Source organism: Geotrypetes seraphini, chromosome 1 (genome assembly GCF_902459505.1).
Source record: "Geotrypetes seraphini chromosome 1, aGeoSer1.1, whole genome shotgun sequence".
In the NCBI taxonomy this organism is placed as follows: Eukaryota; Metazoa; Chordata; class Amphibia; order Gymnophiona; family Dermophiidae; genus Geotrypetes; species Geotrypetes seraphini.
The window spans coordinates 410,810,428-410,831,390 of NC_047084.1; the positions used below are offsets into that span (position 1 = coordinate 410,810,428).

The 20,963-nt window shown below is 47.8% G+C and overlaps 1 protein-coding gene across 3 annotated transcripts in view; it reads left to right on the top strand.

Annotated features, from left to right (window-relative positions):
• Positions 1–20,963, top strand: part of RAD23B (RAD23 homolog B, nucleotide excision repair protein) — a 245,740-nt gene that overhangs the window by 128,623 nt on the left and 96,154 nt on the right. For all 3 annotated transcript variants that reach the window (XM_033918631.1, XM_033918623.1, XM_033918639.1), the window contains one exon: positions 15,287–15,414. In XM_033918631.1, the coding sequence (XP_033774522.1) occupies positions 15,287–15,414 (128 nt within the window). The remainder of the gene's footprint in view (positions 1–15,286; positions 15,415–20,963) is intronic.

Sequence of the window (20,963 nt, forward strand, 5' to 3'; positions counted from 1 at the left end):
GATCCAGAAGTCTTATTTATTTTATTTTTATTTATTTATTTTTAAAATTTCTATACCTTTTTTTCCAAAATGGTTTACAAAAAGTTACATACATAAAATATTTAAAAAGTCAGAACAAAATAGGAACAAAAACAGACAGTTTCAATCTTTACATAAGGTCAATTGCTCAAAGCAATGCATCTACAAATAGTGAAACGACCAGGTCCCAATTTGTATTAGCCTCGTTCTGCTGTCCTGACTACAGATGCACCCGGGGACACTTCTTTAGAAAGAAATCACACACACATAAACGCACATGCAAATATGCAAAGGGATATCTCTCTTTTATTCAGAGTACTGCATATACCTTTTATAGCATTTCACATGGGTCAGTTTTCTCAGCATATGACTGTAGGAAAAACCATATTTGGTAACAGGATACATAAAAGCAACTAGAAAAAGGTAGCAAACATAAGGGGGGGGGGAATAGTGGGAAGTTTCCATTATAGCATTTAATATTGTCTTGTCTAAGATCTAGCTCAGAACACAAAAATAAAAGACCTTGAGGTTTTTTCTTGGCAAAATGATAACTGTTTAAGCAGTTCCTTTTACACAAGCAAGAACAGAAAAACTTACAAAGAATATATGTGCCCCTTCAAATAGTTGTGTTTTTAACATTTTTCTGAATGAGTTCCTGTCTCTATATTTTCAAATTTGGCCAAGGCTATTTCACATCTTAACTCCTGCACATGTAAAAGTCATGTCATTCATTTCTACATATTTAGGATTAAACTAAACTAAACCTTAAGTTTGTATACCGCATCATCTCCACAAAAGTAGAGCTCGACACGGTTTACAGGAATTGATATAGAAAGGAACTCCAATGAAGAGGGGAAGGACTTAGTAAAGAGGAAGATAGAGGGACTTAGCATATCGAAGAGGGGGGGAGTAGTTACAATTTAGAAAAAAGCCAGGTTTTCAAATGTTTTCGGAAGCGTTGGAGGGAGGTCATACTCCGAAGCGGGGCAGAAAAGCCGTTCCACAGCTCGGTGATCCTGAAGAGGAGGGATGTCGCTAGTTTTCCTGTGTGGGATATGCCTTTTAAAGAGGGGAAGGATAGTTTGAATTTTTGTGTAGATCTGGTGGAGTTAGGATTCGAGGAGATCCAAGATAGTGGGAAAAGAGGAGGAAGGATACCGTGTAGAGACTTGAAGGCTAGACAGGCGCATTTGTAGTGAACCCTAAGGATTACTGGGAGCCAGTGAAGCTTAGACAGAGCGGGGAGACGTGGTTGAATTTGCTTTTTGCGAAGATTAGTTTAGCCGGGGTGTTCTGAATCTGCTGAAGTCTGAGAAGGCTTTTCTTTGTTAGGCTTAAGTAGATGGAGTTACAGTAATCTAATCTGGAGAGAATGATGGATTGGACGAGGACAGCAAAGTGTTGTTGATGGAAGCAGGATCTCACTTTCCTTAACATGTGGAGATTGAAGAAGCATTTTTTTACTAAGGAGTTGAGGTGATCATTGAAGGATAGTGTAGAGTCAATGATGATTCCCAGAACTTTGCTTGAGTGCTCAAGCTTCAATGTGGTGCCAGAGGATAGTGGGATGAGGGTGGGTAGCTGATCTAAATCTGGGCCGAGCCAAAGTAGTTTTGTTTTGGTCTCGTTTAGTTTCATTTGTACGGTGAGAGCCCAGGATTGGAGGTTCGCTATACATGAAGAAATGTTCTCGGAGAGGTTGGTGAGGTTGGAGTCGGTCTCAAGGAGGACAAGGATGTCATCGGCGTAAGTGTAAAGTGTTTCCAAGGGGGATAGTTGGAGGAGTTTCAGGGAGGTCATATACACATTGAAGAGAATTGGGGATAGAGGAGAACCCTGAGGAACTCCGCAAATCGGTTTCCAAGGGGAGGATGAGGTGCCGTTCATGTTAACAGAGTAGGAGCGGGAGCGTAGGAATTTTGAGAACCAGTCTAAGACTGTAGAGTTTATGCCAATTTCATAGAGTTGGAGAATTAGTATGTCATGATGGACAATGTTGAAAGCTGCAGAAAGGTCGAATTGAAGAAGGACAGCGAACTTGTTGCAGGAGTGAAGTTGTTGGACCTTTGAGATTAATGAGGCCAGTAGGGATTCGGTGCTGAAATTGGGTCTGAAGCCATGTTGGTAGGGTAGGAGAATGGAGAATCTCTCGAGATAGGATGAGAGTTGGGTGGCTATGATGGACTCCAGCATCTTGGTCAGGAGAGGAATATTTGCTATTGGACAATAGCTGGAGGGTGTTGAGGGGTCTAGATCGGCTTTTTTCAGTAGAGGGGATAAGGCAATGTGTCCCATTTCTGCCAAGAATAGGCCTGAAAGTAGGGCGGAGTTTATAAGTTTGGTGAGAGATGAGATGGCTTGTGTGGGAATTTTCTCGTATAGGTAGGAGGGGAAAGGATCCAAGGTACAGTTGCAGGATTTTTAGCTTGAGGCAGAGTTTGGATACCAGGAAATCGGATATGAGCTCGAAGGCGGACCAGGATCTGTCGGCTGGGATATGGTTGACGATGGTTAGGGTAGGGTTGGAGGTGGTGAGCACCAGGGAGTTATAAAAGGGTGCTGATGGGAAAAAGCGTCGTAAGGAAGGATTAGCTTTCTTTTTCAGCAATGCTAAACTTTCGGAGCGCAATGATCTTAATGGTTGATATCCAGACATCAAACTCTTTAAAAAATTCAGGAATCGTACCATATAGAAATTGGTGACATAACATAATTGATTTGTATTGAATTCTAAATACAACTGACAGCCAATGCAATTGTCGGAGATATGGAGTAATATGCTCATATCTTGATGTTCCAGTTATCAATCTAGCCGCAGCATTCTGAATCACCTGCAATGCCCTGCACCTGGTCTTAGTTATTCCCAGGTACAGGGCATTGCGGTAGTCCAGCCGCGACAAAATCATTGCTTGTATAACAGCACGAAAGTCAAATGGTGACAGCATTGGTTTTAAATGATACAATAAATGTATCTGTGCAAAACATACTTGCACTGTCTTTACCGTTTGACAACCCATTGTAAGTCCTGGGTCCAACTTTACTCCCAGGACTGTCATTGACTCCCTCACTGGCAATACCTTATCCATCACTTTCAATGTTTTTGGCCAGTTAACCCGCTCAGGTTTCCCCACAATCATTACTTCAGTCTTTTCTACATTCAATCTTGAGCACAGGAGAGGCAGAAAGCAGCGTGCTCAGCAACCAGGAAGCGGCCAGAGTCGGGGCAGAGCAGGAGAAGGAGGCAAGTGGGAGCTGAGGGTTCGGGGAAGCGGCGAGAGTACGCTCCGCCCACCCCCACAGCGTCGGAGGCAGCGTCGGACTCCCCCTTGAAAAGGGGCGGAGCCAACGCGGCAACTCGTGGTGCTGGTGCTGAGCACAGGAGAGGCAGAAAGCAGCGTGCTCAGCAACCAGGAAGCGGCCAGAGTCGGGGCAGAGCAGGAAAAGGAGGCAAGTGGGAGCTGAGGGTTCGGGGAAGCGGCGAGAGTACGCTCCGCCCACCCCCACCGCGTCGGAGGCAGCGTCGGACTCCCCCTTGAAAAGGGGCGGAGCCAACGCGGCAACTCGTGGTGCTGGTGCTGAGCACAGGAGAGGCAGAAAGCAGCGTGCTCAGCAACCAGGAAGCGGCCAGAGTCAGGGCAGAGCAGGAGAAGGAGGCAAGTGGGAGCTGAGGGTTCGGGGAAGCGGCGAGAGTACGCTCCGCCCACCCCCACAGCGTCGGAGGCAGCGTCGGACTCCCCCCCCCTTGAAAAGGGGCGGAGCCAACGGCGCGCAGCCGTTCGGCGCGCGGCAAAGGCGAGTGGCAAAGGCGCTCGCCTTAGCGAGAGCGCCTTTGCAAAGGGCCTTGAGAAGGGCCGAGAGAAGACAGCCAAGGACTCCAGAATCACCAGGAGCACACCAGCACTTTACAAGAGTGATGGAGGACCCAGGATCCCAGAGGTACTTTCCGGTATACTGCATAGAGTGCAATATGTACGACTACCTCCCCTTGGGAAGGCGGGAGTACATATGCAGTCGGTGTCAGGAACTGGAAAGCCTGAGGATGGAGGTCGGCAGACTGAGGGTCAGGGTCCAAGAACTGGAGGGGCTGGAGGGACCCCGCACCACAGAGGAGACGAGCTGGTCAACCAAGGACACAGACGGAGCAGGCTCCAGTGTGGACCAGGTGAGGGACCTCGAGAGTGTGGACCAGGTGAGGGACCTCGAGAGATTCATCGAGGAGGCCTACAGGAAGGTGGAGGAACAGGACCAGCAGCTGTACAGACGGATGTCGGCAGACGAGACCCAGGATCCACAAGGCGACACCGGGGAGGGACCTAGCGGAGGAACCACGCAAGAGGAGGAGACCGCGACCCACCAGGACCCTGAGGGAGAGACACCGCTCTACACCGAGGACACGGACCTGAGACAGAGGAGGTTGCTGAGGAAAGGGAAGTCTGCTATTGTGGTGGGAGACTCGATCTTGAGAGAGGTAGATAGTCACGTAGCCGGAGGAAGGGAGGACCGGCTAGTGACTTGTCTCCCAGGGGCCAAGACACGAGACATCACTGACAGGATTGAGAGGATTCTGGACGGAGCAGAGACAGAGGAGACTGCGGTGATAATCCACGTCGGAACAAATGATGTGAGCCGGAGGAACTTCAGCATAGCCACACTGACTGACCAGTTCAGGGTCCTGGGACGAAAGCTGAAGCGAAGTACACGGAGGATAGCATTCTCAGAGATCCTGCCTGTACCGAGGGCAGATGCAAAGAGGCAGGCAGACCTCCAGGCTGTGAATGCATGGTTGAGGAGATGGTGCCAAGAGGAGGGCTTCCACTTTGTGAGGAACTGGACGTCCTTCTGGGGAAAGAGCAAGCTCTACCGGCGGGACGGACTACACCTGAGCACAGCGGGAACTAGACTACTGGCAGCCAATGTGAGGAAGGAGATCGAGAGGGCTTTAAACTGAGGAGAGGGGGAAAGCCGACAGCTGAACTGATGTTGACGCTTCGGACAGCAGTATCCAGAACAGATGCTGAACGGGCTGACTGCAGGAAGGAAGTAGAGGGACGGTGGATCTTGTGATCAGACAGCGAGGGAACCATCAGGTAAAGGGAGCTTGCTGGGAGGAGACTAAGGGGCATGAAGACACAGGGGGACTGGGTGGCACGAGGGCGAAAGCTGAGGGCAATATAGAGGTGCCACAAGGCGAGGGGGATCAAACAGAGGGCAATATAGAGGTGCCACAAGGCGAGGGGGATCAAACAGAGGTTCAAGGGATGATAGCCCAGGAGGGGGCCGGTAGGGCTAGAAAACCGGGGAAGTGGGGTGGCGGAAATATGGGGAAGCTGAAAGTTACGAGGGTACAGGCTGAGAGCAAAGCAGAAGCACAGAGAACGGGAAAACTGCCCGAAACTCAAGGGGAGGCGGCCCAGGTAAATGCAGAGGAGGAGCAAAAACGACGGGACCTGCGGTGCTTATACACAAATGCAAGAAGCCTCGTGGCCAAGATGGGTGAACTAGAAGTCGTGGCCAAGGGGGAGGACCTGGATATAATTGGAATTACAGAAACCTGGTGGACAGAGGAAAATCAATGGGATGTGGCGCTGCCGGGGTACAAGCTCTACAGGAGGGACAGGACCCACAAGAAGGGGGGGGGGCATAGCACTATATATAAAGGACTCTATCTACTCGGTCGGGATGGATATGGCGACAAAGGCAGAGGGGCTGGAATCGCTATGGGTCAAATTGCCAAGAAACAAGGGTGCAGACATAAAACTGGGGCTGTACTATCGCCCACCTGGTACGCCAGAAGGAGTCGGACACGACTTGGAAGCTGAACTGAGACAGGAATGCAGGACTGGAAGTGTAACAGTGATGGGGGACTTCAACTACCCGGGGATAGACTGGAGTACGGGTCACTCCAACTGCACTAGGGAAACAGGATTTGTAGAATCTGTGAGGGACTGCTTCATGGAGCAACTAGTCAAGGAACCGACGCGAGGGGGTGCTACTCTTGACCTCATCCTAAACGGATTAGGGGGGCCTGCAAGAGGGGTAGAAGTGGGAGGACCACTAGGCAACAGTGATCACAACGCGATCAGATTCACATTAGTAAGGGGGACACCCATAGTAAGGAGGACCGCAACAACTGCGCTCAACTTCAGGAAAGGGAACTATGTTGCTATGAGGGAAATGGTGAGAAGGAAGCTCAGAAACATCTTTAGGATGGAGACTGTAGGAAGTGCCTGGACCCTATTCAGGGACACCCTACAGGAAGCACAAAGAATGTACGTCCCCAGTTTCAGGAAAGGCTGCAAGAACAAGCGGTCAAAGGACCCGGTTTGGATGTCAACTGAAGTAAAGAGGGCAATAAATGACAAAAAAGTATCCTTCCGGAGATGGAAAAAGGACCCAACGGAGGAAAATCACCAGGCGCACAGGAAATGCCAAAAGGAATGCCACCGAGAGGTTAGAAAAGCAAAAGGGGAATACGAGGAGGGGCTGGCCAGGGAGGCAAAAAACTTCAAGGCATTCTTCAGTTACGTAAAGGGGAAGCGACCAGCGAGAGAGGAGGTGGGGCCGTTGGATGATGGGGATAGGAAGGGAGTGATTAAGGAGGATAAAGAGGTAGCTGAGAGGTTGAACACGTTCTTCTCGTCGGTTTTCACGAGTGAAGACACATCTAATATACCGGACTCAGAGGAGCTCATGAGTGGGGAACAGGCCGAAAAATTGGAGCACATAGAGGTAAGTAAGGAGGATGTCCTCAAACAGATAGACAGGTTAAAATGCGGCAAATCACCGGGCCCGGACGGGATCCACCCAAGGGTTCTGAAGGAATTAAGACAAGAAATGGGCACAATCCAGCATGTTTGCAACCTTTCCTTGAAAACTGGAGAGGTACCAGAGGACTGGAAATTGGCGAATGTCACACCTATCTTCAAGAAGGGATCAAGGGGTGACCCTGGGAACTACAGGCCGGTGAGCCTGACTTCAATTATAGGAAAGATGGTGGAAGCTATGATCAAGGACGGCATTTGCGAACACATCGAGAGGAATGGCCTACTAAGAACTAGCCAGCACGGATTCTGTAAGGGAAGGTCGTGCCTAACGAACCTTCTGTACTTCTTTGAGGGAATAAGCAGTCGGGTGGACAATGGGGAACCCATAGACATCATTTACCTCGATTTTCAAAAGGCTTTCGACAAGGTGCCACATGAAAGGCTGCTTAGGAAGCTGTGGAACCATGGGGTGGGAGGGGATGTGCACAGATGGATCAAGCACTGGTTGTCGGGTAGACTGCAGAGGGTCGGAGTAAAGGGCCAATATTCTGACTGGCGGAGAGTCACGAGCGGTGTGCCACAGGGATCGGTGCTGGGGCCGTTACTCTTCAATATATTTATCAATGACCTGGAAAAGGAGGCGAAGTGCGAGGTTATAAAATTTGCAGACGATACCAAACTGTGCGGCAGAGTTAGGTCCAGGGAAGAGTGTGAGGACCTGCAAAGGGACCTGGACAAGCTGGAAGACTGGGCAAACAAATGGCAAATGTGCTTTAACGTGGAAAAATGCAAGGTCATGCATATAGGGAAAAAGAACCCGTTATTCAACTACAAATTGGGGGGGGCATTGTTGGGAGATAGCAGACTAGAGAGAGACTTGGGTGTGCTGGTGGATGCATCACTGAAGCCATCTGCACAGTGCGCAGCAGCCTCAAAAAAAGCCAACAGGATGCTGGGCATCATAAAGAGGGGCATAACAACCAGGACGCGGGAAGTCATCATGCCATTGTATCGAGCGATGGTGCGTCCACATCTGGAATACTGCGTTCAGTATTGGTCGCCGCACCTCAAGAAAGACATGGCGGTACTTGAGAGAGTCCAAAGGAGAGCAACAAAACTGGTAAAAGGGCTGGAACACTGCCCATATGCTGAGAGGTTGGATAGGCTGGGGCTCTTCTCTCTGGAAAAAAGGAGGCTCAGGGGAGATATGATAGAGACCTTCAAGATCATGAGGGGCATAGAGAGGGTGGATAGGGACAGATTCTTCAGACTGAGGGGGACAACAGGTATGAGGGGGCATTCAGAGAAACTGAAGGGAGATAGGTTCAAAACAAATGCAAGGAAGTTTTTCTTCACCCAAAGGGTCGTGAACACTTGGAATGCGCTACCGGAGGAAGTGATCAGGCAGAGTACGGTACATGGATTCAAACAGGGATTGGATGGATTCCTGAGGGATAAAGGGATCGTGGGATACTGAGAGAGGTGCTGGGATGTAACACAAGTATAGAAAGCTAACCAGGTAATAAGTATAGAAAGCCAACCAGGTCGTGCATGGGCAAGACCAGAGGGTGAGGACTTTGATGGGAAGATAGGACTTTAATGAGAAACCAAGGTGGAAAGGGGCCCCTTCTGGTAATTCAGACAGGTCGTGAGTCCAGTGTTCCCTCTAAGCGGGCGGGTGTTGTGAGCAAACTTTTTTCACTGTGAGCTAAAAATATCGGGCGCCAGCAAGTTATGAGCCAAATAAATATGTTGTCAAAGTTGCTGATACATGAGGACGAGGTATTCAAAGGAATTTTAGGCCTACACGCTAAATTAAATAACGTTAAATAATATTTTTAAGAACACAGAAATTGTAGGGATGAAATGATATCTTAATAAATGTTTTACAACAAATGTAGTTATGTCTGTTACATCCATATGTGTAAACTGTAAATTAAAAACAGTCCAGAAGACAATACGTTTGATGCTTTCAATTTCTAGACCAGTGTTTTTCAACCTTTTTTGGGCAAAGGCACACTTGTTTCATGAAAAAAATCACGAGGCACACCAACATTAGAAAATGTTAAAAAATTTAACTCTCTGCCTATATTGACTATATATAAAGTAATTCTCTTGAATAGGAATCAAATAAACACAAAGAAAGTATTTTATAATTACTTTATTATGAAATAAAAATTATAAAAATTATAAAATACTTTATTCAGTGCGAAACCTGGGCCTGTTTGGCTGAACACAAAGCTGATATTCTGGCTGGAATGGAAGAAAGACACACACGTAGCTCTTCGTCAACAGCTCTCAGTCTCTCTCTGTATTTGGTTTTTATAGCATACAAAAATAGACAAATATACCCTCCATCCTTTTTATTAAACCACAATAGCAGTTTTTAGCGCAGGGAGCTGCGCTGAATGCCCAGCACTGCTCTTGACGCTCATAGGCTCCCTGTGCTAAAAACCACTATTGCGGTTTAGTAAAAGGGGACCATATTGTAAAATATAGACAGCAGATATAAATTCAGAACTGTGCATAGTAAGTGAAGGGAAGTTTTCATCTCTGGGAATTTACCCAGTTAACTATTAAGTTATTTGGGCAAATTCCTTTGAAAACTGTGGTAATATTGCCTCCACTTTGCTAAATTTAAAATAAAATCATTTTTCCTACCTTGTCTGGTGATTTCTGGTTGCACTTTCTTCTTCTGACTGTGCATCCAATCTTTCTTCCCTTCTATCAGCCTGTATGCTTTCTCTCCTCCACACCTCATTCCCTCCCCCAACTTTTTCTTCCTCTCTCCCTGACCTTTCTTTCTTTTTTTCTGTTTCTCTTCTTTCCTTCTGTTTCCCTGCCTGCCCCCTTTCTTTCTTTCTCCCCGCCTCCTGTCCAGCAGTAACTCTCTTCCCTTCCTCCCCTCCCAGCAGCATCTCTCCGTCTCCCTCTCCAGTAGCAGCTGTCCCTTTTTTTTCCTTGCCCAGCAGCTTCCCAGATTCCTTTCCCTCCTCCCCTCCCAGAAGCATCTCTCCTTCTTCTCCTTATCCAGTAGCAGCTGTCCCTTTTTTTCCTTGCCCAGCAGCTTCCCAGATTCCTTTCCCTCCTCCCCTCCCAGAAGCATCTCTCCTTCTTCTCCCTCTCCAGTAGCAGCTGTCCTTTTTTTTCCTGGCCCAGCAGCTTCCCAGATTCCTTTCCCTCCTCCCCTCCCAGATGCATCTCTCCTTCTCCTTCTCCCTCTCCAGTAGCAGCTGTCCCTTTTTTTTCCTGGCCCAGCAGCTTCCCAGATTCCTTTCCCTCCTCCCCTCCCAGAAGCATCTCTCCTTCTCCCTTTCCAGTAGCAGCTGTCCCTTTTTTCCCCTGCCCAGCAGCTTCCCAGACTGATAGTGGTTTTCTCCCCTCCCAGCAGCTCTTCTTACTTCCCAGCGCAGCGATTCACGAAGGCAGCCTCGGGTCCTTTGTTGTGTCGCGCCGCCTCTGAGGAAAGAGGAAGTTGCATCATCAGAGGCAACCGCGACTCAGCAAAAGCCCCGAGGCTGCCTTCGTGAATCGCTGCGCTGGGAAGTAAAGGAGAGCTGCAGAGAGGGGAGAAAGCCACTGTCGGAGGCTCCCCAAGATCTCTCCGGCCCAGCGCACGCTTCCGATGCTGATCTTGCCGGTCCTGCGCGGACCGGCAGGAAGTTCAAATTAGTCAATCTTGCCGGTCCTGCGCTGTGACGAGAAACTTGTGCGCTGCGACCTAATATTTTGTGCGCCAGCGCACGCCAGCGCAGCTTAGAGGGAACACTGGACTCGTGACCTGTTTGGGCCGCCGCGGGAGCGGACTGCTGGGCAGGATGGACCTATGGTCTGACCCGGCGGAGGCACTGCTTATGTTCTTAAACCCTGCCTTTCTGTCCATCCAGTAATTTCACTCATATAATTACTCAGCAACTTTTCTAATCCATCTCCCCATACAAACACTGGGAAGAAAAAGATATCATCCGCATATATTTGATCCCTAAACATTGAAACAGCTGACCATTTGTGACCATGTAAATATTAAATAGTAACGCTGAAAGCGCCGAACCCTTGGACTCCACTCCTCACCTGAAATTTACTTGAAATCTTATTCCCATTCCTTTCTTGAAAAAAACGATCTATCAAGTACGAGTTAAGCCAAAGTCAGAGGGAAGGCTTCTGGGTTGGCTTTGACAGTGTTCTGGGAGTGCTGCATGTGGCTTTGAGGAGGGGGGGGGAGTATGTCTGGAGAGCAGGTGGAGGTAGTGCTTCTGAGGTAACACGTGGGAACCCCTTGAGGTGTCTCTGACGGACTGCATTTGAGCACGGCTGGGACGAGGATGCTGGCACGTAACATCCAGACCTGCATAGACATGACTTTAAACTGATAACAAGGGGAAAGCCGATAGTCGATCTGACCTCGACACATCGGGCCACAGTATCGAGCAAGGATACTGAAACAGGAAATGGCGATAGTGGACTAGAGACAAAATGGGCACTTTTTGGACATAAACCCAAAGATGCAGTACAGGGACCCGAGAGGCAATTAGAGCTAAAGAGCACGACAAGGAGGAAACAGCCGGAACCAGAGGGCTATCAAAGAACAAAGAAGCGGGCAGAGGACGGGATAGACACACCACAGGAGGCAACCCGTGAGGAGACCAGCAGGAGCAACAAATCAAGAGTAGATCCAAAAGAAAAGGTAACAAACTGGGACTTAAATTGCCTATACACAAATGCTAGGAGCCTAAGGACTAAAATGGGGGAGCTAGAAGTTATAGCCAGAAATAAGGACCTAGACATAATAGGAATCACAGAGACATGGTGGTCAGAGGACAACAAATGGGATGTGGCCCTGCCAGGGTACAAACTCTACAGGAGGGACAGGGCACACAAGAAGGGGGGAGGAATAGCACTGTATATAAAGGACTCCATTCCTTCATCCAGAACAGAAACAACAATAAGGGCAGACAGTTTGGAGTCACTATGGGTTAAGCTGACAGGAGGGGAAGGAGCTGACATCAAATTGGGACTGTACTATCGCCCACCAGGACAGCCAGAAGCAAACGACCTGGACCTGGAGGCCGAACTGAGGCAGGTGTGCAAAAGTGGAAGGGTGGTGGTTATGGGGGACTTCAACTATCCGGGAATAGACTGGGACATTGGACACTCAAATTGCACGAGAGAAACTAAATTCCTAGAGGCGACAAGGGACTGTTTCATGGAACAGCTGGTCACGGAACCAACGCGAGGGGAGGCCACTCTAGACCTAATCCTCAACGGGCTAGAGGGACCCGCAAAGGAAGTGGTGGTACTAGCACCATTAGGGAACAGCGATCACGACATGATCCAGTACAAATTAAACATGGGAACATCAAAGGTGAAAAGAACCACAACGACAGCACTCAACTTCAGAAAAGGAAACTACAAGGACATGAGGAAAATGGTAGGAAAAAAGCTCAGCAACAGCTCAGGGAAGGTGAAGACCGTAAAGGAAGCCTGGACACTGCTAAAAGGCACAGTGCTCGAGGCACAAGACCTGTGCGTCCCAAGGTTCAGGAAAGGGTGCAAAAAAAATCGAACTAGAAACCCAGCATGGATAACAACTACAGTTAAAAAGGCGATAAGCGACAAAAAATCATCCTTCAAGAAATGAAAAAGGAACCAACAAAGGAAAACCAGGAAGAGCACAAAAGACACCAGAAAAAAATGCCATCAAGAGGTCAAGAAAGCAAAGAGAGAATATGAGGAAAGACTGGCAGGAGAAGCAAGAAACTTCAAACCCTTCTTCAGGTATGTGAAAGGGAAACAACCAGCCAGAGAGGAAGTGGGACCACTGGACGACGGAGACAGGAAAGGAGCGATAAAGGAGGAAAAAGAGATAGCTGACAGTTTAAACAATTTCTTCTCGTCAGTCTTCACCAGAGAGGACACATCCAATATCCCAGAACCCGAGGTGATTATAAACGGAGAACATGACGAAAGGCTGATACAACTAGAGGTAAGTAAAGAGGATGTCCTCAGACAGATAGACAGACTAAAGAGCGACAAATCACCGGGCCCGGACGGCATCCACCCAAGGGTACTAAAAGAACTGAGAAATGAAATAGCAGAGACACTTCGCCAAATATGTAACCTCTCCCTAAAAACTGGGGAGATCCCAGAGGACTGGAAAATAGCAAATGTCACGCCCATCTTCAAGAAGGGATCAAGGGGTGACCCGGGAAACTACAGGCCTGTGAGCTTGACCTCAGTTCTGGGAAAGATGATGGAAGCAATGGTAAAGGACGCAATCTGCGAACACATAGAAAACAATGGACAGCTGAAGGCGAGCCAGCATGGCTTCTGCAAGGGAAGGTCGTGCCTCACGAACTTGCTGTACTTCTTTGAGGGAATAAACAGCCAGATGGATAAGGGGGGATCCATAGACATCATCTACCTTGACTTCCAAAAAGCCTTCGACAAGGTACCTCACGAACGGCTACTTAAAAAGCTGTGGAACCACGGGGTGCAAGGGGATATCTACCAATGGATCAAACACTGGTTGGCAGGCAGGAAACAGAGGAGAGGGTTGGAGTAAAAGGCCAATACTCAGACTGGCAATGGGTCACGAGCGGAGTTCCACAGGGGTCGGTGCTGGGACCTCTACTGTTCAATATATTTATTAACGATCTAGAGACGGGGACAAAATGTGAGGTTATCAAATTTGCTGATGACACCAAACTCTGCAGCAGGGTTAGAAACACGGAAGACTGTGAAGACCTGCAAAGGGACCTAACGAGATTGGAAGACTGGGCAAAAAAGTGGCAAATGAGTTTTAATGTACAGAAATGCAAGGTCATGCATGTAGGGAAAAAGAACCTGATGTTCAGCTACAAAATGGGGGGAACACTGCTAGGGGTGAGTAACCTTGAAAGGGACCTGGGGGTGATGGTCGACACATCACTGAAACCATCGGCGCAGTGTGCGACAGCCTCAAAGAAAGCAAACAGAATGCTGGGCATCATCAAAAAGGGTATCACAACCAGGACGAAGGAAGTCATCATGCCGCTATATCGCGCAATGGTGCGCCCGCACCTGGAGTACTGTGTTCAATACTGGGCGCCATACCTCAAGAAGGACATGGCGGTACTCGAGGGAGTGCAGAGGAGGGCGACTAAACTGATAAAAGGTATGGAAAATTTTTCATACGCTGACAGGTTAAAAATGCTGGGGCTGTTCTCCCTGGAGAAGAGGAGACTTAGAGGGGACATGATAGAAACCTTCAAAATCCTAAAGGGCATAGAGAAAGTGAATAAGGACAGATTCTTCAAACTGTGGGGAGCCACAAGCACTAGAGGTCACTCGAACAAATTGAAAGGGGACAGGTTTAGAACAAATGCTAGGAAGTTCTTTTTTACCCAGAGGGTGGTGGACACATGGAACGCACTTCCGGAGGATGTGATAGGCCATAACTCTGTACAAGGGTTCAAGGAGGGTTTGGATAGGTTCCTGGAGGATAAGGGGATAGAGGGGTACAGATAGAACTTGAGGTAGGTTATAAAAGTGGTCAGAAACCACTTCACAGGTCGCGGACCTGATGGGCCGCCGCGGGAGCGGACCGCTGGGCGAGATGGACCTCTGGTCTGACCCAGTGGAGGCAACTTCTTATGTTCTTATCCCCTTGGAGCCAGGGGAATGAATTGGCCTAGACCACAGGTAGGGAACTCTGGTCCTCGAGAGCCGTATTCCAGTCGGGTTTTCAGGATTTTCCCAATGAATATGCTTGATCTATTTGCATGCACTGCTTTCATTGCAAATTCATTGGGGAAATCCTGAAAACCCGACTGGAATACGGCTCTCGAGGACTGGAGTTCCCTACCCCTGGCCTAGACCCCCATCCAGTTTGCTCATATGCAGTATCCACTATTTCCTCATCTCCCTAAGAGATCCCATGTGCCTGTCTCATGCTTTCTTGAATTCAATACAATACTTTTTTCCACTACCTCTACTGGGAGACTATTCCATCTACCCTTTCTATAAAAAAAGGTATTTCCTTATATTACTCCTGTGCTTATCACCTCTTAACCTTTTTCTATGCCCTCTCACTCTGGTGTTTCTTTTCAATTGGTAGAAACTTCGCTAGGGGCTTACTGATGGTTGGTGGGCCAGGTCAGTGGGAAGACTCATTTAAATACCTACGTGGTGTAAATGTGCATGAGCCAAGTCTTTCATTTGAAAGGAAGCTCTGAAATAAGAGGGCATAGGATGAAGTTAAGAGGTGATAGGCTCAGGAGTAATCTAAGGAAATACTTTTTTACAGAAAGAGTGATAGATGCGTGGAACAGTCTCCCGGAAGAGGTGGTGGAGACAGACTGTACCTGAAATCAAGAAAGCTTGAGAGGATTTCAATTTGTCTTTAATTTTATTCTTTATTTATGGCAGATCTGGAAGCTGCTTACTGTACTTGTCTTTGTAACCTTGGAAAATATTACTAATTGCATATAACATTATTATTCTTGACTTTTCCATATTTTTGCCAGTGACGGGTCAATCATATGAGAATATGGTCACTGAGATCATGTCAATGGGCTATGAGCGGGAGCAGGTAATTGCTGCACTGAGAGCCAGCTTCAACAATCCTGACAGAGCGGTTGAATACCTCTTAATGGTAAGCTTTTTCTGTTTCATCACTGTATGATGATTTCTACCAGTGGTGGTTGTTTTTTTTTTTTTTGATTTATGACTAGAGTGGTTTTAGCTTTGAATTATTAGGACCCTGAAAACATATGTAAATTTGCAGCACTGGTGTATTTAGAATGGCTGTGGGGGTATGTAAATGAATGCTGTTGCTGCAAGCTTTGACCTTGGATAAGAAAACTAAGCAACAGTTAAATATACAAGATTTACTGCTGCTTTCACTGAAATTCGTTTGGTATGTTGGTTGTTTAAAGCATCTAAGACAAAAGAATTGTCTGCTGTACCAGCTGTCAAATGTCTGTTACATTTTTTTTAATCACAAAGAAAACACTGTCCTGAAAGTCTTTTTGGATAAGACATGTTTGTCTGACAAAATGTAAAGCAGAGATCAATGATCTTAGCTGGCTCACTTGATTTCCTTTCCTAATGATTACTGTGAACTTTATCCTCCCAAGGACAAGAAGGGTATCAAGCCCTCACATATGAGTGAAGTCATCCAATAGAACCCACACATGAAAAAGCCTTCTGGCTAAGAAAGTTATGGAAACCTTTGAAAGGCTCTATTGTGTATGAATGCTAGTGCTGCCCGATTCACGATTCAAATCAATTCACCGATTCAGTTTGGCTGAACCAATTTGTTTTGAAAAAAGAAAAAAAAATCCTCCACTGATTCAGGCCTGCTTTTGGACTTTCCCTCTTCTGACTGCTTTCTGACTTTCCCTCTTCATGAAACAGGAAGTTACATCAAAAGGAAGTAATCTGGAGGGAAAAGAGAGAGAGAAGAAGGGTGCTGGCCACATGGGGTGGGGGGAGGGCTGAAAGGAAGAGAAGAGGGGCTGATGGCTACATGGGATGGGGGATGCTGGAGGGAAGGGAAGAGAGAAAGAGAGAGTGCTGGCCACATGGGATGGAGGGAAGAGGGGGGAGAGAGAGAGTGTTGGCCCCATTAGATGGGGTAGGGGGTCTGGAGGGAAGAGAACAGAAACCATAGCCTGGGACCAACATGATTTGAATAATATGACCAGACAACAAAAGGTATACAAAATAATTATATTTTCTATATAGTGATTAGAATAAGTCAAACTTGAAATGTGTATCCTGCCAGAGCTGGTGTTAGACAGTAAACGTGAGCTATGACCTAACAGTGTTTGTTTTGTTTTACACTTGACGGTGCCGGTGTGGGGTTGGTGAGGGCAAAGGAGGATGGGTTGGAGAAGAAGCTGCAAAATCCACCAGCTAATTTTAAAGCTATATCATAGGAAGTGAATCGAATTGAAAAATCAATTCGATTGACAAAATCAAATCTAATCAAAGTTATTTATTTTTTTCCTGTATCAAGCAGCTATTAAATACCACCACCTTGAGTTTCATATGGAACATCTGTCCTCTATTTTTCTATAGAGTAGCTAAGATGTACCTGTGCTGACCTTTCTCTTTCTCTGTTTTTGAGGAAACTATTTTTATCCCAGGACAAGCATATTCTCACATATGGGTGTCGTCATCGACGGAGCCCGGATGCGGCGCCTCACAAGCAGACTTGCTTGAAGAAACTCGAAGTTTCGAGTCGCCCGCACCGCGCATGCGTGAGTGCCTTCCCGCCCAGTGCAGGGCACGTCTCCTCAGTTCTCAGTTTTCTGCGGAGCCGAGAAGTCCATCTTTGACTCTCTGCATTTAACTAACTAACTTCGTGCCTTCTCTCACCGCGGTTTTGTGTTATTTTCTTCACGAATCGCTGTGTTTCTTTTATTTCTTTAAAAAAAAAAATATATATATTTTTTTCTTCTGTCCGGTTGCCACAGCCCACGGGTTTCGACCTTACAGTGGCTGTTTTTTCCTTCTATGTCCCAGCCAGGTACCGGCTTCATTAAGTGTAGCCAGTGTCAGCATGCGATTTCTCTCCCGGACCCACGTACCAGGTGCCTTGGGCCTCTCTATCAACCAAAGTCGTGCGACTGCTGTGCTGCTCTTCAGCCTCTTGCTTACACGTCGTCTACTTTCAATGGAGAGGCTCTTCCAGATGGAATTCACTTCTTCCCCGACTCCAAAGTCGACCCCGGCCTCGACTTCGACTGAGGCTCCACCGGCCTCCACTGCTTTGACCTCGAGCCTCACCACCCCTTCCTCATTTGCAACGGCTTTCTTTGCTGTATCTTCCCCTGTATCCTCAGGTGAGCTAGCGCAGCAGACAGTTCCACCGGTGGTGTTTCAGGTGCCTAAGACTTCCAAGTCGAAGTACTTTTCCACTGCCTCGGTGGAACCTCCAGCCAAGGCAGGTGGTCCGGTTTCAGACGCGGATCCATCCTAGCCGGCTTCTTTCCAGACCATGTTTGGGCAGCAAATTGTTCAGTTATTGAGCAAATATAGTTCTGCCTCGACAATGCCTCTTCTACTTCATCTGGGAAATCAGCAGTCTCCCTCGAGGTCGAGTCTTTGTTTATGTCCCGAGCTCCAGATTAGCACTCTATGCAAGGAGCAGAGTCTTTGCGAGTGTCTGGTCTGGCATATACACACTCGATGCAAGGAGCAGAGTCTTTGCGAGTGTCTGGTCTGGCATATACACACTCGATGCAAGGAGCAGAGTCTTTGCGAGTGTCTGGTCTGGCATATACACACTCGATACAAGGAGCAGAGTCTTTGCGAGTGTCTGGTCTGGCATATACACACTCGATGCAAGGAGCAGAGTCTTTGCGAGTGTCTGGTCTGGCATCTCAGCACATGAAGCAAGGAGCAGAGTCTTTGTGAGTGTCTGGTCTGGCATCTCAGCACATGAAGCAAGGAGCAGAGTCTTTGCGAGTGTCTGGTCTGGCATCTCAGCACATGAAGCAAGGAGCAGAGTCTTTGCGAGTGTCTGGTCTGGCATCTCAGCACATGAAGCAAGGAGCAGAGTCTTTGCGAGTGTCTGGTCTGGCATCTCAGCACATGAAGCAAGGAGCAGAGTCTTTGCGAGTGTCTGGTCTGGCATCTCAGCACATGAAGCAAGGAGCAGAGTCTTTGCGAGTGTCTGGTCTGGCATCTCAGCACATGAAGCAAGGAGCAGAGTCTTTCGGAGTGCATCAAGATTCCTCCATCCAGCCTCTGGAGCTTCGATCCACAGCTTCAAGCCCCATCCATTCCCTGGTGGCATCGCCTGCTTCCATCGCCGGGGCAAAGGCTCCTCGACCTTTGAGATCTGCTTCTAAGCACAGTTCTCATCGACATTCGAAGCAAGCTTCTAGGCATCGCTCTTCTTCTAAGGAGCGCCTGTCTTCCACTAAGCCTCGATCACCACCTGCATCTTCTAGACCGTCGACTTCTCAATCGAGGTATCCACTTCCACACCTCGACGACTCAGCGGTCTCTATTACTTTGTCCATGTCTCCCTATTCTTTTGATGCCTTTTTTCCAGCCGAAGTTTCATCTTCGACCCAGGCTGCCTCGACCACCTCGAGTCCTTCTCCAGGCAGGGCATTACCGGATCTCCTCATACCATTCCAGCTGTTCCAGGCACATTGCACTCCTGGAAGGGATGGGAAGTCTATGGACGAATTTGGACGTCACATCTCTAAAAATGCTATGATGTCCTCTAAAGTCGTTAATGATACTTTTCATTTTATTACTCCTTTTGCCTAAATTTTTGAGTTATTTGCATACTCAGAACTACTTTGAATTTCAAGATGTCATAGTTTTTCTATCACAACTCAGCTTGCATCTCCTCCAGTCTTCTTACGATGCCTTCGATTTGTGTGCCTGAGCGGCTGCTTGTTCTGTTGCAGTGGGCTGCCTCGCTTGGCTTCGTACCATTCACATGGATCCTACGTTTCAGGACACCTTGGCTAATATTCCTTCTGCTGGCAATGACCTCTTCGATGAATCCATTGAGGCAGCCAGCATAGAATTGTCTGACCATGACAAATTCTTTGTTTCTTTTGTCAGACCTATGCTAAAGCCAGCTCCTGCTCAGAAGCAACAAAATCCTCAGCCTTCTGCTGCACCTAAGGCTACACAGCACTTTTTGACTGTTTGAAACAGAGCTTAACCTCCACCTTTCTGTCTCTGTCCTATCTTCCCCCTTTTGGAGGTCGCCTCCATTTTTTTTACCCTCGATGGACGACAATCGCATCCGACCTCTGGGTACTTAACATCATCAGGGAAGGATACTCTCTTCATTTCACTCAGGTTCCACCAGAGCTTCCTCCGAGAGAGTATCCTTCCAATCCATCCCAGACCGCCCTTCTTCTTCAGGAAGCTCACGCTCTGCTTCGTCTCCATGCCATCGAGCCAGTTCCCTTGGCACAGCCAAACAGGGGTTTTCTTCGGCCTTGCCTCGTCTCCCAGAGTGTTCACCAAGTGCCTGGTAGTGGTAGCGGCAGCTCTCCGAAACCATGGTCTTCAGGTATTTCGCTACCTCGACGACTGGCCCATCAAAGATTCCACATCTCAAGGGATTATTGTAGTGACCCAACGGACTATCTGGTTCCTTCAAAGTTTGGGATTCGAAATCAACTTTCCCAAATCTCAACTTCAGCCCTCACAGAATCTACAATTCATTGAAGCTGTTCTGGACACTGTCCAACTCAAAGCATTCTTTCCACAACAAAGACTGGAAGCTCTTCTTCAATTCTGTCATACCGTGTCTTCCCACTCTTCCATCTCAGCGAGACACATGATGGTACTTCTGGGTCACATGGCCTCCACAGTACACGTGACTCCTTTTGCCAGACTTCACCTCAGAATTCCTCAGTGGACCCTGGCATCTCAATGGACGCAAGTTTGCGACCCTCTTTCTCGACACATATCAGTCACTCCTTCATTGAAGCAGTCTCTCCGTTGGTGGATACTCTCTTCCAATCTTTCCAGAGGCTTGCTTTTTCAAATGCCCCCCCCCCCATCAGAGGGTCCTCACGACAGACTCTTTGACCTACGCTTGGGGCGTTTATCTCGATGGTTTCCGTACTCAGGCCTCTGGACCAGTACGGATTGTCAGTGTCTTATCAATCTGTTGGAACTCAGAGCGATCCTCAAAGCTCTCAATGCTTTTCAACATCTGCTTCATGACCAAATAGTCCTCATTCGAATGGACAGCCAGGTCGCCATGTATTAAGTCAACAAACAGGGAGGGACAGGGTCTGCCTCCCATTGTCAAGAAGCTCTTAAGGCTTGGGACTGGGCAATCCGCCACAGCACCTTCCTCAAAGCTGTCTACATTCAAGGGGCGAAGAATTGCTTGGCGGACAACTTGAGTCGTCTACTGCAACCTCACGAATGAACACTCCATTCTTCGCCTCTTCATCACATTTTTTCACAGTGGGGAATGCCTCAGAGAGACCTGTTTGCAGCTCCCCACAACTTCAAACTGCCTTAGTTCTGCTCCAGGATATACTCTCCTCACCGCCTCGAGGCAGATGCTTTTCTTCTGGAATGGACAAATCTCTTCCTCTATGCATTCCCTCCATTCCCTCTCATTCTCAAGACTCTGGTTAAGTTGAGGAACGATCATGCTACCATGATTCTAATTGCTCCTCAGTGGCTGATACAACCTTG